At 28.6% G+C, this 18,030-nt stretch overlaps 3 protein-coding genes across 6 annotated transcripts in view; 1 reads left to right on the top strand and 2 right to left on the bottom strand.

Annotated features, from left to right (window-relative positions):
- LOC114130012 (low-density lipoprotein receptor-like) overlaps window positions 1-1,461 on the top strand; it is a 76,448-nt gene extending 74,987 nt beyond the window's left edge. For 3 of the 4 annotated variants that reach the window (XM_027994896.2, XM_027994895.2, XM_027994893.2), the window contains 2 exons: window positions 22-39; window positions 268-1,461. In XM_027994896.2, the coding sequence (XP_027850697.2) occupies window positions 22-39; window positions 268-312 (63 nt within the window). In that variant the 3' untranslated portion in view covers window positions 313-1,461. The remainder of the gene's footprint in view (window positions 1-21; window positions 40-267) is intronic. The other variant, XM_027994894.2, reaches the window with a different exon arrangement.
- A 187-nt stretch (window positions 1,462-1,648) lies between these two features.
- Window positions 1,649-7,314, bottom strand: LOC114130014 (vacuolar protein-sorting-associated protein 25). Its single transcript, XM_027994897.2, has 5 exons — window positions 7,094-7,314; window positions 6,852-6,997; window positions 3,028-3,115; window positions 2,316-2,434; window positions 1,649-1,941 (listed from the first exon to the last, which is right to left on the bottom strand). Exons 1-5 carry the CDS (start codon window positions 7,141-7,143, stop codon window positions 1,826-1,828), a joined length of 519 nt encoding a protein of 172 aa, XP_027850698.2. The 5' UTR covers window positions 7,144-7,314; the 3' UTR covers window positions 1,649-1,825.
- Window positions 7,315-9,285: 1,971 nt separating this feature from the next.
- LOC114130020 (phosphatidylinositol 4,5-bisphosphate 3-kinase catalytic subunit delta isoform) lies at window positions 9,286-14,966 on the bottom strand. Its single transcript, XM_027994903.2, has 16 exons — window positions 14,646-14,966; window positions 14,315-14,543; window positions 14,010-14,238; window positions 13,700-13,941; window positions 13,388-13,634; window positions 12,920-13,320; window positions 12,656-12,855; window positions 12,454-12,594; window positions 12,110-12,388; window positions 11,903-12,046; window positions 11,562-11,831; window positions 11,297-11,485; window positions 10,385-10,527; window positions 10,165-10,316; window positions 9,928-10,098; window positions 9,286-9,867 (listed from the first exon to the last, which is right to left on the bottom strand). The coding sequence occupies exons 2-16, from the start codon at window positions 14,459-14,461 to the stop codon at window positions 9,619-9,621; spliced, it is 3,204 nt and encodes a 1,067-aa protein (XP_027850704.1). The 5' UTR covers window positions 14,462-14,543; window positions 14,646-14,966; the 3' UTR covers window positions 9,286-9,618.
- Window positions 14,967-18,030: the final 3,064 nt, after the last annotated feature.

The following is an 18,030-nucleotide window of genomic DNA, read 5'->3' as shown; positions in this document are numbered from 1 at the left end:
TTTTTACACGCTGCGTGTTAGTTCTTTAACGACCACTCGGTAAGTCCGCCGAACAATTATAGTATATAAAAAATATGATATTTATAAATGTGTACGACGCGACCAGTCGCGACGTCATATTCATTCATGTTGTAGTAGTAGTAGTAGTAGTAATACGTATCACACGTGCAATTTTATATTTACATAATATATAAGCGACACGCGTGGGACGATGTTTTTCATACGTATATCTACGCGTTGTTTATTTGATTTGATTTTTTTTTTCAGGCCGAAGAGCCGTTGACTCGTCCTGGCACGAACGAGTACGTCTAAAGTATAGACCGTTTTTAGTTTCTCTGCACACAACACTAGTCAATGAAAAAATAAAAATAAACAAATTACAAATCGCGTTGTTCACGACGGAGCGCAATTTGTGCCCAGCCCACAACGAAATATCTGGCGAGTTACCAATTTCATGCGCAAATGCGCTCAAATAGTGTTCAACTTACCGAACGACTAATATCTTCTCCGTATTTTTCTTTCATTTAATATTATTATTATTATTATTATTATTAATTTCATGTTGTATAACTTTGTTCAAAGTCTTCCCCGCGTTTTTGGTATACATGTAATAATATAATTATTCCTCACGCCAATGTTTAAACGAAACAGTTCCTATTGTATATTTTTTTTTTAAGTTATATTATTAATGTTTGTGTAAAAAAAAGAAAAAAGAATATTTTATTTAAGATATGCGGTTTGCCTTTAACGACTGAGGTGTAAGTGCCAAAAATTATAAATTGAGTTTTTTTTTAATTTATTATTGTTTGTTGCTCAAAAGTAGGAATCCTTCGATCTGCATCAGTTCACTCGTTGTTCAATTATTTTAATCGGTAAATTTGTTGTCCCTTCTGGTTTGTTTGGAAAAGTAATATAAAATTATTATTGTAATTATAAGGAATTAACAATATATGTATGTGTATATATATCGTATATATATATATGTGTGTGTGTATTTTAGCGCCATTACTTGTTGAGTAGTCAATTTAGCAGCTAATTATATTTAATTATATATATTATAGTTCCGTTATATATTGAAAATATTTTTTAAGCTTAACGTCTTATTATATATTAAACAAATCGTGTTTTTAATTGGATAATATTATATTTAAAATAATAATTTATTATAAATGTACATATAAAGGAACCAGTTATAAGCTTAGCAAATAGTGATAAGCGTATTGGATTTGTTTCATTCGAAAACTGTACATTGTTTTTCGCTAAAACGCACATTCTTCTTACGAACGTGTACGCAAACACGTCTCACACTCATGTCTCGGTTTACAAAACGATGTTGTGAAGGAAGACCCATTGCCATTTATTACTTATATTAGTCATCGAGGTTGTAAAAACATGACATAACATATATTTATGTATGTGTATAACATTTCGTTAGATAAATATATAGTTTATATTATTTAACTGTGATTTTTTTTTGTTTTAAATAATTATATTTAAATTTAATTAATTATTATACAATTATATAATATAAATATTAGTGAGTCCCATTTTGTAAACTCAAACATATAGTGAAGAGTGGTTTGTTAATTTTTTTTTTTTTTTTAATCGATGGATAAACAAAAAAAAATTAAATAAACATGATCGATCATTATACGCTATAGTCTTTTATCTTATTAATATCATACATATTTTAATAGTATTTCTATATAGCACAAATATGTTTCACCTCATACGTTATGCATATAATACCCTTGCACAGGTCATATTTTTTAGGTATATACGAGCTTCATAGTAGCTCCTCGTAGCTGGTACAGGAGTTCCGCGTCTACGAGAAAAATTTCACACCCGATCCTCCTTCCAGCGTAAGTATTTCGGCTTGTTGACGTCGCTCCAACACCTTCAACGCTTTGGTCAGTACGGCATCGTCAATACCATTCAAATCTGCGTTCATAAAAAATAAAAATAAATTGATATTTTGATAAACCCGCTTACGATTTATACAAAACTATAATATATTCAGTGGAAATCTAAGGTGATAATCGAGATGGAGTTTAACTCCCCGTGGTGTTTAGGCCTCTAAACTGTAACTCGTAACTGTCTAAATTAGTTACTCGCGGATATTATGTTTGCTCGTGAGGCATTTTAAGTTGGTTTTGCTATTGCATAATATAAATTTTCAAATATTTAGCCATTTAGGATACATACACAGGTTATAAACTGAGCGTATATTATATTATTATATATAACATATTTAAATGTATAGCTCAAGACCCCTTCCTCCTACTCCACTAAAACAAATTTTTCAATTATATTACCGCCACTGTCGCTGGCTATCTCGTAGAACGTACACACCGTGTTGAGCATAGCGTTGTCCTGAGCCCATTTGTACACTATTGACGCCCATTCGTCTAATGTGTGCCAATAAATGTTCCACCTAAAAATGATAAAAATAATGTTTTATTTAAAAAAAAAACGTATTCATGTTTTTACATTCCAGTAGAGCATCAGTAGTATAATTTAATTTGTGAGTAAATTGTTTAAGTTACTATCATACAGATCAAAACTCGTCGAGGCGATAATGACTCTAAAAGTTTAAACAGCAGGCATTTGTAACGGTAGTGTGCGCGCGAGATTCCAACGCATGTTATTATCGTGTCACATTAATTTGAAATTTTAAAGAATTTCGTGCGACAATCTGAGTCGACGTCTTGAAACCAGCCAAAACCTTCGAACGTGTGAATTCTCGAAAATACCATTTCGAGTTTTATTTACGTCAAACTTTTACACGGCGTGTAGTTTAGGTATCTGTCATAGAGTAACATAGAAATTCCCTCTCAAATGAGCATAGCAATATAAAACAAACAAAACTGCCAATCAACAGATACTATAATACGAGCCCGGAATGGAAAGTAAGTTGTTCACATACACCCATTCGTAATGGTAAAAAAAATCTCATTCAAAATATTTGTAGGCACATGTATATTACGGAGCTGTGTAATATAAGAATTAATGTCAGTGTATAAGTACCTTGTTCTAGTCTTGTCAAGCGGTTCGGCATTTCCCGTCTTCTGTAAAACTCCTAAAACCGTCATTATCGCTTCGGGTGACAGTTTTCCTGAAAGAGAAAAATACTTTTTATTAATATTTATATATTTTACTATGTATTACATTACACCAGTACTCATTATAATTAAAAACACTATAGTGAAGACACTCGTAATTTGTTCGTTTTTGTTTTAAAAATAAGTCTTTTTTTTTTAATTTACTATGATTATTAGGTATTTAATATCTATGCGGCAAGTAGGTACACGACAATATCAATTATTTCCGTTATAGATAGATTGCTATTAATATTGTACTGAAGACAAAAAAAGAATTGTTTTTTCGAATGAAAAAATTCATTTTAATAACCAGCGAAGACAAAATAAAAGACCTGTAATTTATCTCAAAGAATATTATGGGCGTTACTGACGTATAATATTACTTTTGACACATTTTAACGAGGTACCTCACCGTACATGAACAGAGTTTGTTAGTAATACGACTCATTCAGACGGACGATTACAAATATTATACGACAATTAGAAACAATTCGAAAATATTTCCAAAACTATATTCTACTTTTTCATCGTAAATATAAAAGTCGATTAAGTCATATTATATATTTCAGCGTAAGCCATTAGACTTAGTTGTATATGTGTATGAATATCTATAGAATTTATTAAACTATATTTATTTATATATACATGGTTGGTTTAAATTTAAACACAATAAAATTGTTAACTTATATAATTACATATAGGTATTGGTTTGATGCAACATTAACTTGACAAATAGTACATAATATTGCAAAATTCAAAACTGAATCAACAAAGTTAATTGCATAATGCGGAGAGCAGCCAATGATTTAAACTCTTAAATATATTTAAAATATATATATAAGTAAACTTTACGTAAAAACGGACGTAGGTATATGAACACAAATAGCAATTCATTAATACATAATACTACTATAATATGTTAAATTATGAAGAAAAGAACATTTTATTTTTTATCGACGATTTTAGTTCGATTTCCTTTTATTTTTATGCATAGAAGTTTCAAATAAACACGCGACAAAATATAGAATAAGTTATATTTTATATATTATACAAAATACATTATACTATATATAACATTTTTCTTTAATAGGTATAATATGTACAACACTTTTAGAACACATTTCTATTTATAATTAAAAACGTACTATTGAAACGGAATCGATTAAAAGTTTAAAACGTTTAAAAATATTATAGAAGTAAAAAACGAAAGTTATACTATGCACTACTTGAGTAAATGTGATTTATCGTTTTTAAGCATACCTAATAATTCAGCACCGACTGTTTACAGTTTAACGTATAGGTAACAAAAATTAATAATATAAGAAAATATAACATAAAAACGTTAAACGTATTACAAATAGATAATAGTTAAGTATTACCCATTACTATAGAGCTAGGTTTCAAAGCATATGCTTCTTTTTTTTATATGAGATAGAAATCTAATTTTTAAACATAAATATTCGTTTCACGTCATTCTGATATCAAACAAACCAATTTATTTTGGCTTTTTTTATGTAAATGCTTTTATTATTGGTTTTTTCAATTATTCCAGTTGTGGATTTTTTATACATTTATTATACTATAGTAACAAAAAAAAATTAATTAATAAGAAAATATGTAAAAACCGAAATATAAACTAAATAGTTATAGATATTGGATTATTATTGTTTTAACCCACACATACCCTGGAAGTACGCCTATAACATCGATATCGACCATTTAAAAAATTAAGATTAAGTGTTGTAACGAGTCATTACCATAAAAGTGAAGACCAGATTTTTAGCAAAAACTCCAAATGAAAGAAAATTAGTATATTACATTACATATGAGTAGGTATATTAATGAGCAAGGCCGGCGTTAGGGGTGGGCGACCTGGGCACTTGTTGAAAGGGGAGCGCCTCAATGATATAAAACTTCTACTATTTATAAGGGGAAAGGCGCATATTTGTTTACTCGCCAGAGCGGCACTGTTAATGAGCCAATGAGGGTAAACTAATAATTATTCAATGAATTCATATAATAATTTATAGACGACAACCAAAGTAAAGCACACCTACATGTTATTATAATTAAAAACAAGCACGAGCCGCTCTTATATTTTCAATTATATATTTGTAAATGTGCGTATTACGTATTAAGAACAAACTTAGTTACATGTGTTTAGATATATGTATTTATTTTAGTTATTCATCGCCAACATACCTACGACACTCAGAACTCGTTTGAAATAATTTAATAACATTTCAATCCCGACTATTTCCGCATTTCGTACAATTTCATTGACAAAGGACAATGTTATTATTACCAACGACCTTAAAGTAATAATTTCAAACCGGAAAAAAATGTTTTGTTTCATTTTAAAGTTTTAAATACGACCTAGGTACAGACTATACTATTATTGTTGACACAATATTTTAAACAATTATACAGATATTTTTTTTACTATTATTTTTAGGAGAAAAATATACAATATATAGCACATGGACATAATAAGACGTATATTATGCAGTAAATCAAGAATAAAAGAACATGAGTAATTTAATTTGAGGAAAGAATTAGCCACCCCCAGTGGCCAGTAATGATACTTTAAATTTGGTTTAGGTTTTTTTTATTTTTATTTTACTTCATTTTATATTATTTTAGTTTTTTTATTTATCTGCTGTAATAAATCTCGCTGCACCTGGCGCCGTATTTAAGGGAGTACATGAGACCCCGAACCCCCACTTCCATCCCCCCTTCATATAGATCAAGTCTCATATATTTATACTAAACATTAAAATCAGTATTCAGTACGCAATGTACAACATTGTAAGTTATAAGTCACTAATAATTTATAACATACAATTAACTTATTCTAATCTATAAGATAGATACAATAATTTTATCTGTCTTATTAAATAGAAAAAGTTTTTCAATCATAGACAAATTAATTGTTTTGATGTTAAATTAATGCGCATACACAAAACTGAATCAAGTTTATTCATAATTTCTAAGTGAAATAGATTGCACAAAATGTAATTATACTGGTTTAATTATTTTAATTAAAATTGAGTATATTTTAGAACAAACTACATCAAAAATTTTGGCAATTAAACTTGATTGAATAATATAATTGTACATGTAAATTAGTGGAAAATAAGACTTTAAAAAAAACTATCTTTAAATTATTATACTATCAACTTTACTGTATCGCCCATTAAAACACAGATATTACTTTAGGGACTTTCTTCTATATAATCAAAAAACAATACATCAATATATCATTTCCCAGTCGACTACTGTAATTTTATTTTTACTAGTACTATTTCATCAAAGTAAAATTATTGAGTTATAAATCAGAATTGTTTAGGTCTCCCACAACCAACTTAATATTAATGGATCCAATTTACCATTATGTCATTAATGCTGATAAGACTATTTTGATATTTTATGGATTTTTAATGGTTAATCAATAAAAAATAATGGTTTTCATCAAAACATTTGAAATTTTGAACCCTGAATGCATGAATTATTTGTTAAAAGCATGATAATACTTACAACTAACAAGACTGGAGGTTAAAAATATATAGATAGCTGTTTTTTTGTTTTATTATAAAATGTTAAAACTGTAGTAGGTAGTAAAAAAAACACCAATTGATATTCTAGTATAGAAGTACTTAGGTATTGATCCTAAATTTTATAAGACTAAAGTTCTATAGTGCCTGTCAATTTTGTTCATGAAATTCTATCTACTAGTACTTATACACCTACTGGATATAGCAGTATTGTTGAAGACCGGCAATAGGTCTCCTTCACGCACATCGATAACGGACACTTTCTGCGTGCGACAGTAATCCAACACCAATGTCCTCCAAGCGTCTAACTGCTTCCGTCTCGTCTCCACATTTGGCTGGATCCTGTTAACCATAATCGACCCAATAACAATAGTAATTTCAAATACATCTAACATTATAATAATGTTAATGTTAATTTCAGACACTTTTCAAACTTACGTGAAGAACGGTGGGAAACTGTATTGCCATGGCCATTGGATGTCAGCCATGTCAGTGTTACATATACATATAGGCCAGTTCTCGTTATTTGAAAATTTTAACCTCTGAACGATGAAAAAATCAGTCGGTAAAAATCCAAAAAATTATAAAAACTACAATTTCATTTACAAAATTTAAAATAACAAAAATTCAAATTATCTGAATCGTCGTATCAGTTATCGTTATCATACAAAGTAGGTAAAAAATAAAAAAAACATTACTACTATAGCTCTGATAAGAATATACAGTGCGACCGTCGAACATTCTATGATGCAATAGACGATTATTATCGTAACGTCTGAATATTGTCGTTGACTAAGCAGCTATAAATTAACAATTTAATTTACCAAAAATAACACCACTATGACATTACCATCATTATTAGTCATTAGATCAACAATGATCCTGAACACTGGGGAAACTAAAGAGGGCCTAAAATGACAATAGAAAAATAACAAAAGAAGAAAATTTGTAGATATCTTAGGATCAAATAACAATGCGCCTTAGAGAAAAAAAATAGAATTGGAACAAATTAAGATTATTTTAATAAGTTTTGCTTGTAATGTGCATCACTTAAGTTACATCACACCACCATATCCTGACTTTTAAATTCTTAGCTTATTGCTAAATTTTTAAATAAAAATAAGATATCACAAAAGTGAAAAGCATAATATAAAGTTAGATATAAACTGTTAAGAACAGGTAAATGATGATATAAATAATAATAATATGCTGTTTATAGTTTATTACATTTTAAATGTACTAATTTTACATTATTAAATGTATAGCTCATTCAATCATTTATAACAAAGATACCAATTGAGTTTCAAATTGATATACATACAATTTCAACCATGTTCAGACATTTTTAGTCAATATTCAATAACTAATAAAAAATATATTGATCAGTTCAAAAGTTTAATATTTAATGGTACAATCGTCATTATTCCCCTTATGGATTTGTACCCTGTAGGTATATTCAATATTATGCAAATTATTGTTGAAACTTTTAATTATATAAAGCTAGTAATAGGGAGGTATAGTAATAGAAAAGGTAATACTGACAAAATTTTGATATGGATCCTTTAACATGAGGATACTGAGGATATGATTAAAAAAACTTCCATTGATTTAACTTTTTAAGAAATAAGTTTGAATTTAAATTATTCCTTTAAGAGGATATTACAGTTTTTGATTCTCATATACTTTTACTATAAGCAATTTTCGGAAGTTACTTATATTTTTATTTGTTTTGTAGGTTATAAAACATTAAAAGTATGAAGTAAGATACAAATTTGTTTCATGCTAATCTGATGTCATATGAGAAATTTTATTTTGCTAATTTATGCATTTTAACGGTTACCTAATTTAGAGTTTTAAATGCTAATTATAAACATATTTTTATATAAAGGAAATAAACACTAAAACTCCAAATAGGGAATAAAAATGTGAGTAAATATGTGAATATTTTGAAATAAATAGAATGTTATTGGTTGTTATCGCCAATTACATCAAGTTATTCATTAGTTATTTATAATAAAGTCAGATGCATTGTACTGCAATATTTCATTTACTATAGTTCCTAAATTTCTATTATAATATTGTATTGAAAAAATAATTTATAAAATTTAAAAATCTAAAAGTTTGTTTGGAAAAAATAATAAATGTACATTTTTAGTGTAATAACTTTTAAGCCCTGAGTATAAGCCTAGAAAATATTACTATTTGAGTTGAAAAAAAAATAATAGGAGAAGTATTCTAATTGTCTACTATGGTGTTAGTAGGGAAATATGATGGAGCTATCTGTTGATATTGTGAAAATAAAATATTGAAAAAAAATTAAATAAAATTTATCATACACTTTAAAAACGAAATTAATCAACCACAGAGGTTAGATAAAAATACAATATAAAAGTATTATTAAACAATTAAAACATTTAGATTTATCATTTTAGTAAATTATTTAATTAAGTTGAAAAAATCTTTAAATAATTATGCATGCAAATTTGAAGATTATTCAATTCAAAACTGTATGTATCATTAGTTATTACTATGAAAAACAGTCCAATGAACAACTGTAGAAGTTATAATTTATTTTAATCCGACTCCGTCATAAATATCCTGCTCAATGTAGAATATTTAACACAAATAAAATAAATCATATTTAACTATATTGATATAGTTCTATTATAATATAGTTGATAATAATATATATAAATTAATAATTTATAATATAATATATATTAATATTGCATGTTTTAAATATATTAAAAATAATTTATACACTTATGTAATTAGAAAAAAAAAATCATACTGAGGTAACCATAATAATATGAATTACGTCTTTCTCTCCCATTTACAAATTAAACATTTGTTTTAAAATTTAAATACAATTTTTCTACTATTTTATAGGAAAACACAGTATTAATAAGCTCAAACTGAAATTACGGCAGTATGGCCAGCTCCAAGCCCATTAGAAACTTTTGTCATTGTTTATTGTTTTTTGCTAGATTATGAGATGCCCAGTTAAGTGAAGTCTTCCATGAATTGCCTAATGCTTCTTCAAACTTGGATCTGAAATGTAATTTAGCATCATTTTCTGATAGATCCATCACAAGTGTCTCGCGTAAATAGTTGAGATCTTTTTCGGAGCCCAATTCAGGCAGACCAGTTGAAATCATCATTGCAAAAAGAGATAATATTAATGAACCATGGCGCCTTAGTATTAGAAAGGCCTGAAATAAAAACATTTATATACACTTGAATAGTTTGAAAACTAGTAACTACTGAATTACCTTTTCACAGTAATTCTGGAACATTTGGAATTCTAGGGCCTCTTTCCTAGTCTGGCCTTTGTTAATAACATGTACAAAGTCATGAGTCAAAACAAATGGTACACGTTCACGACGGAAACCAAATTTCTCTTTAAAATGACCAAGAATATGACCAAAATCAATGTGAAACAGCTGGAAATAAACAACATTAAGAAATACAAACATAACTGTTAAGTTATAATATTTAAATATACACACTTGTCCTGTTTTTTTGACCATTATATTGTCGGAATGACGATCAGCAACACCCAGTACATAAGTTGCCACACAATAACCAGCACATGAAAAAGTAAATTCTTCAATTGCCTTTTGCAATGACTGTTCTGTTTGATTGTAGTCTTTTAACCATGCTAATAATGTTATCATTAAAAAAAATTGATTATATTTCTGATAATTAAATTTTGCAATAGAATCTTACCTAATAACGATCCCTTTTTAAAAGCAGATGTCGCTGAAAACATTCCTTTTTCTTTTTGAATATTAGCTATGGTTTCTGCGTTCAATACTACTTCAATCATACCCACACGGTTATCTGTCGATATACATTGATACGGATTCATCCTAGAATAAAATTGAATTTAAGTTAAAGTACTAAATTAATGTTCCATGATATTCAATCAAAAAATTTATGAATTATAATATTAATATACTAAAATATATTTTTCTTAATTTTAGGTAGGTATTATAGGTTGCTTTATAAGTTCATATTAATAACAATATAATATAATTTTATTCATAAAGTTTAAAATGTATTAAATAAAAATGAACTGTTATGCAATAGAATCTAGTTCATCGCTTGATCTTTATATGACTCATATTTTTAAGAAATGAGTAAACTTAAATCTAGTTTGACATATGCATTTAATGATTTGTAGCTATTTTTTTATTGTATATATTTGTTATTTTTGTATTTGTATATTTTCATACAAACATCAAATCAAATAAATATATTATTTTATGGCTATAATATAACTAACAGTGTGTGTATATAAATTTATGATGTAAACAGAAAAATTAATTAAAACACCTGTATAGAAAATACAATAATGGTATTGGGATTACTAACATTTTTTTAGATATTTTAACCTATACTCCATTTCATGAGAGAAGGTACATGGTTTTTTGTTGGCCGATGTGTATCTTACACAACTTTTGCCCATTCAGTCACGATAATAAATGTTCGGTCAGCATATACGGTTAGGTATTCTCCCAAACAGTGGAAGAAATTTGACCTCCATGCTGTTGACGGTACAGTTGAATGTGCAACTCCTGTACTTTCTCTCATGAAATGGAGTATAAAATTGTCTTTATATTATGGTTTAGAACTTACCTCAAATCCAAACCTTCATTTTTCCATAGTTTGTCCATAATACGTATCATCTGTAAAGCAAGCATATCCTGCCTCAGGTCATCACCATTTTTAAATATCACATAAATGTCATCACCGTGTGAATCAACATTTTCAAAAACTATCCATAAAGGTTTCATTTTACTATCCATCACGCGACACTTTTCAGTCCTATATTATATCATTTAATAAGACCGTTATTTTATACTATAATATTATAACAATTGACTGAACAAATTCAACTTACCTAACTCTTTTGCACTTATAACTTGGATCTAAAGGACTATGTACAGATGACATAGCTTCAATGCAATGTCCTTCTTGAAAATATTCTTGTAAAAAAGACCGTGCCTTTTCTTTATCACGGCGCTGCCTTACTAATTCAGTGGTCTTTTTCAGTTTTTCCAAAAAATCCATTTGTCTTATTAATGTTTTCATGTGTTCAATTGACCCTCGGCAATATGCTTCCAACATCAAACCAAAGCGTACAGACACAGACGCAACTTGCATTTCTGATCTAATAAATATGACAATAATGCTAGTGATAGTGATATACTATCAACAAAAATATAAATAGTTTTAACATACCTAAGATGCCAAAATAAGTAATGGCCAATTTTTTGATTTTGTAATGCTCTTGTAAGTAAAAATTCAACTAGATCACAGCATAAATAAGATTCATGTTTTAAAGCCTGGACCAGTTGTAAAAGAAACAATGAAAGATCTTCATCACTAAAACAACACAGTTTTTGTTATTAATGTTTAACTATTATACTTTAGAGAGCATCTACTTACCTTAATATTTGTAAGCATTTGACGGCAAAACTTCGAACTACTTGGTCAGCATAAGCATAGTCTAGCAATTCCAAAGCTTGTTGTGGTCCTAATAGAGGCCATCTAGAGACCAATGAGGTGGCTTCTGCGACTTCCCACCGTATACCCCATTCCACACAATCTAAAAGCTTAGCTAAAAGTCCAGGCACTGATTGCAATATATGATATCTATGGCGCCACAGTTTCTTTCGATCCTGTTCATGCATTTCGTCTAAAGGTTCTCCGCGTTCAACCATTGTCCTATAAATCAATTAACATCACAATGAATATTACTTTACTAATAAAATTTAAAAATGCTATCGTACTTTATTTGATCTAAGTAAGTTTTTAGTGATTGTGAATCTCCAACCGCTTGATCTTTTAAGTCTTCTTTCCCTTTTTTATCAGCATACTCTCGTAATTTATCCAAACTTGGATATACAATTACGTGCTCAGCTGGTTGATAACTAAAAATAATTAAACCAATATTAGTTTGTGAGGTAGTAAAAATAAAATATAATGTTAAACCTATGAAAAGTTATAGTTAATGCTGTGGTCTGCTCAACATTTGGGTTAGACACAACAGTACCAAGTGGGTGTAACAAGTCTTCATTTTGCAAATCATCAGCATATGTCCACATATATAGCGTAATTGATCCACTTTTTAGCTGATTTTTAAAGTCATACACGGTTGTATTGACCCAGTCCATCGGTGTTACAAACATCTCCTACAAATTACAATTTAAATTTAAATTTTCAAGTAATAATTTATTTATTATAATTTAGATTTACTTGTTTTGATTCTTTAATACGCCGAGTTCTTAGTCCTTTTGATGTCTTGGAAACTTCATACACAACTAAACATAAACGAGCCATCCGCGGTATATCAGCTATACTCATATCAAATGCTAGTTCTTCATCCCAAGTACAGTCACCATTGTTAACAATCTTTTCAGAAGTTCTTACACATTCACACAACGCTTTACCCCCATGGAACAAGGCTGCTTCAATTCCAACTTCAACAGTTCTAGTTTCATCACAGTTTAATTTACTAATATAGTTCACCTTGAACTTAAATTGTTCATCAATATCAAATGACAATTTGTGTTTAGTTTTTTTACGTAATGTTAATGTAGAACGAGTCTTATTTTGTTCAATGTATTCAGTCTGATCTTTATTTACTTCTTCTGGAACTAAAATATTTTATCCATTAGAAATTTATGATTGATAATTACAGTAAAAACAATAACAATTAACTACCTGGAACATTAAACTTGGAAACAGCGATCAAAATGGGGTTGAGATCTTGAGACAAACTATCTTGTATATAGGCAAAATCTATTAAAGGATGTTGACCAACAATGTATTCTTCTCGGCCACAAACTTTTAAGGTAAAATCTGAACACTTTTCATTTCTAGTTTTTAATGTCATTGCACGTTTATTTAATATTTGCAACATCAGTTGATCAGGTGTCGTTGTAAGACCAACATTAAACGTAAATGCAGTCTAAAAAATAACATTAATATTTTGATTTGTGTGACACAAAAAACACGTTTTATTTTAAAACATACCTCTGTATTATCAAATTTTATTACAACTGAAAAATTATCATCTCTTAGCCTCCTGGTTACTGTAGTAGGTAAAACATTTGATGATAAAGTAGATGCAGCTAAGCGTGGTGCAAATTGATATAACAATCGTTCTAACCATTTTTGTCGTCTTCGATTAGCTTGCATTTGATCAGCTAATGCTTTCATTTTACCACGAAATTGATTTACTTCTGAACTTTTCAATGAATCAAATTCCATTAAACCTAAATATTTAATATATGCTACATTATTTAACATTTTCTTTAATAATGGAAAAACAATAGACACATACCTTTACCGATGAGATTACTTATTTGGGCATTAAGTACATTATCTGCTTTATCTTCTTGGCGTTCTACAATGTTCAGGACTGCTAAAAATGGACGTACATCACATAGCCTCTTATTCTCATCCATAAGCATTTCACGTTGGGCCATTGCATTGACATAAGTTATGCTGTAACTGCTTGAGTCGTGCAACATACCATGCAAGGGATATTTGACTGCCTCCTCCCATAATTCCTATTAAATAACATAATATTGTAAATACTAAATAGTAACACCTAAATATTTCAAGGTAATACAGTTACTAACGCACCTCTTTTAACTCGTGCAATGATGTACTTGTAGAAACTGTTAAGGGTATTGAAATACTATTGGGCATTAAACAAGTGACTTCCACAACAGAATCATGGTTGATTTCGTTCCAAAAATCAAAATGGAAAGCTGGATTTTCACAAACCATCTTGAATTGTTTTGTAAAGACTGTTCACACCATAATTTTAAATATTAAACATCTCATACTTCTCAATGTGAGCCTAAAAGGCCTTGTAAAATAACAAAATAAAATTAGAAACAAGAGACAACAATAATTTTTAATTATGCATGACAAATTGGTAACAAACCAATATGAAATGTATATAACTCACCTTATTTACTAAAATAATAATTCATTATTGCATGAATTATGCCATTATTACTGGTTATTATATTTTTTGATAAGTAGGAAGTCAAATTCAAAAGGTGTCAATCAACACGATTAGATGTAGGCAGATAATTTCTTTGGAATTACTGGAGGAGTGCTGATTAGTAAGTAGTGACTACTAAGTAATAAACTAATAATTATTAACAACTCAAACAAGTAGAATTCTGAATCACGAAAACATAGAAAATAAAAAAAAAGTTATCACTATTATCATCGCGGAATTATCATTTATCACTGCATTATTGTATTAAAATATTTTCGCTATTTTGATTATAATTTATTGTTCATTCTGTTTTTTTTTCTTCCCCATAATTTTGAAAAAAAAAATACTGCAATACTGCGCCTGTATGACGAAAGGTAGAAGGAAACGGCTGTTGACAGTGCACGTGGTCACACTGATTCGGCCTCGAGTGCCATCTATGTGCGAGAATTCTCATTGATAGCACTAGCATCACGATTTAACTGATTTAAAATTAAACGAAGACTGTGAGATTAATAGATTATCTGCCTTAAAGCGTGTAGGTGTAGGATTGTAGGAATTGTAGCGTTCAGTAAATTTCATGCATTGATATATATTATATTATAAAAAGACTGATGAATAAATCGACCCTCATAGTGGACACTTGGAGTAATTACTTAGAGGTCTCAATTGTGAACAATGGAAACGTGAACACGAAGTCCGAGTTAACGGGAATGTCGGGAATGAAAATTTTGTATTCACTTACACTGGTACACTTAATAATTAATACATGTTAATTTAACATTTAATTAAATTTATTCACGTAATCACGGACATTTGTGCATATAATATATTATCAAAACAAAAACCCTCCGTCTAACTCCGTGTAAAAATTAGCTAAGTAAAAAAAAGAAGAAAAAAATCAAAAAAAAAAATCATTGTATAACCAAAACTTTTTTCGCTTCATATAGAATTTATAAAACCAGTAATTTCAAAGCACTATAAAGATGTGATATCATAAATAAATGCTAAGTAAACTGAATTTAAGTATATTTAGTCTGTTTCGATAATTTATTTACTTGGCGAGGAAATTTTAGTATTAATATAGAGTATACAGTGTAAAGTGTTATTATTGGTTGTAGAGTATTATTTTGATTAGTATAGAAATGTTAACTGTAATATTTTTAATTTATAATGTCTTATTGTCTAATTATTCATCCAGCGCCACGGTTCTTATATTGTATCATTGTATCGTATGAAGTAAAAAATTTCCTCGCCAAGTAAATAAATTATCGAAACAGACTAAATATACTTAAATTCAGTCTACTTAGCATTTATTTATGATATCACATCTTTATAGTGCTTTGAAATTACTGGTTTTATAAATTCTATATGAAGCGAAAAAAGTTTTGGTTATACAATGATTTTTTTTTTTGATTTTTTTCTTCTTTTTTTTACTTAGCTAATTTTTACACGGAGTTAGACGGAGGGTTTTTGTTTTGATATCACCAATTTTTATCATTTATACCTAAATAATAATAAATATATTAATTAATATTAATTATATTAATGTTTATTTAACATATCATATATTAGTGTTTATTTCCCGGTCGGCACGACAACGCGAGAAGCGGCCGCCGTGATTCCAGATTTCAATATAATTTTTCATTAAAAATGTTTCACGTTTCCTTTGATAACTTAATTTCTAACAGTACGATTTTTATGATTTTTACAAAAGGATCATCTGCATGATTTTCCTCATGTTTTGCAATTTACTAGGTATAAATTGATTCAGTAGATAATTAATTATCTCATCTGACAAAAAACACCGAAATTTACACGGTTTTAATGTGAAACTCCTGCTTCGAGATAATATACACTGTCGTGCCGCCGCTTTTATTTTTTTTACTTAGCTCGCGCCACGACCGTGGCGCTGGATACTTGAAAACCAGCCTTTACGAACTGCACTCCGCACTCGGAACTGCAAGTATAGGTATCAAGCGAATTTATTGATTACTATTTTTATTATAATATAGGTATTAGTAAAGATCCAATTTAAATGCCCTAAAAATATCAATTAAATGAATTTATGACCTTAAAACTCCAAAAAAATTATCTAAAAATATCAATAAAATGACCTTTCAAAAATGCATTGTTTATAATTAATTCAAATTATTTTTAAAAAATGAGTAAAAAATTAAATTACATTTGAATTACACCGTGCAAGTGCAAGTCCACAGCTTCTTTAATGTTTTGCAATTTAAATGATTGACGGTTGTCTGCCAACACGACTAAAACTAATTAGTAATTACTCTATATTACTTTGTGTTGTGATCATACAGTATGAGTCATACTCATACATATTTTATAATAAGATGTTTAAAAAAATAATACTTTATATTACCTTACGATTTTAAAGTTAAATTATAATATAACTCAACACGTTAATATTGAAGAACAACATAAGATCTGGTTTGTGCAAAGTAAGTTTCGCCGGATATGACGACGCACTTGTTGTTGTGTTTCCATCACGATTAAAGATATACCTTAAATATATCTTTGATCGTGGTTTTCATCTACCGTCGGGGGCGTCCCCGTCATCGAAGAGTCATGGTAGGTACCTATGGGACAAAAATACGGATATATAGGTTCTACTAGAGAGCCTAGATAATAATTTTAAATAATTTAAAAAAATTTTAATCATTATATATAGGCTCTCTAGGTTCTACATTGTAGGAGATGAAGCCTTATCTAAAAGATTTATTCTTACCTTGAAATACCCAATTAAACACGGTTTCGTCACCAATTGGGACGATATGAAAAAAATTTGGCATCACACTTTCTAAAGTGAATTGCATGTAACCCTAGTCGTGCGATATTTCTGTACACTTGATCAATAAATGGCTTGTGATGCTTCTTCCAGCTCATTGGAAAAATTTTATGAAATGCCTATAAATATTAATAAATATTTATTTGATAATTATTTACGTATAAGGAATTTTTTTAGACGTTCTTAAATATCCAGTTTTTTATAAGCAAAAATATTAAGATTATAACTTGATTAAATTCACTCTAAAATATTTAAAAAAATAAATGTTTCTTATTTATTAATTTATTATTATATTTATAACAACGAAGTAAGTAAGTAAATCGCCGCAGATAACCTGAAGATCAGAAGATGCATCAGTTGATACATACTTATTTAAAGGTTTTTCAAGTTTTTGTGGATACCTAATACTTATTATATCATTGACTCCTATAAAACCTCACACTTAAAAATATATAAAATACAGAACAAAACTATACATACTTTTGGTAGGTTAAAACCGCACTTATTTTTTAGATTAAAACGACACACTTTTGATTTCGT

The sequence above is a fragment of the Aphis gossypii genome, chromosome 1, assembly GCF_020184175.1.
Source record: "Aphis gossypii isolate Hap1 chromosome 1, ASM2018417v2, whole genome shotgun sequence".
Lineage (NCBI taxonomy): Eukaryota > Metazoa > Arthropoda > Insecta > Hemiptera > Aphididae > Aphis > Aphis gossypii.
The sequence above is the reverse complement of the archived record's forward strand: the minus strand, read 5'-3'. Positions and strand labels throughout refer to the sequence as shown.

Bases quoted from the DNA above. Each gene is read 5' to 3' on its own strand.
- LOC114130014 (XM_027994897.2), bottom strand. From the start codon at position 7,143: ATGGCTGACATCCAATGGCCATGGCAATACAGTTTCCCACCGTTCTTC. The intron at 6,998-7,093 runs GTAAGTTTGAAA...TATGGTTAACAG, and splicing joins AGTTTCCCACCGTTCTTCAC to GATCCAGCCAAATGTGGAGA. The intron at 2,435-3,027 runs GTACTTATACAC...TATCATTTTTAG, and splicing joins CTTGACAAGACTAGAACAAG to GTGGAACATTTATTGGCACA.
- LOC114130020 (XM_027994903.2), bottom strand. From the start codon at position 14,461: ATGGTTTGTGAAAATCCAGCTTTCCATTTTGATTTTTGGAACGAAATC. The intron at 10,528-11,296 runs GTAAGTTCTAAA...ATTTTATTCTAG, and splicing joins AATGAAGGTTTGGATTTGAG to GATGAATCCGTATCAATGTA. The intron at 10,099-10,164 runs GTGTGTATATTT...GTTTATTTCCAG, and splicing joins TGGTCAAAAAAACAGGACAA to CTGTTTCACATTGATTTTGG.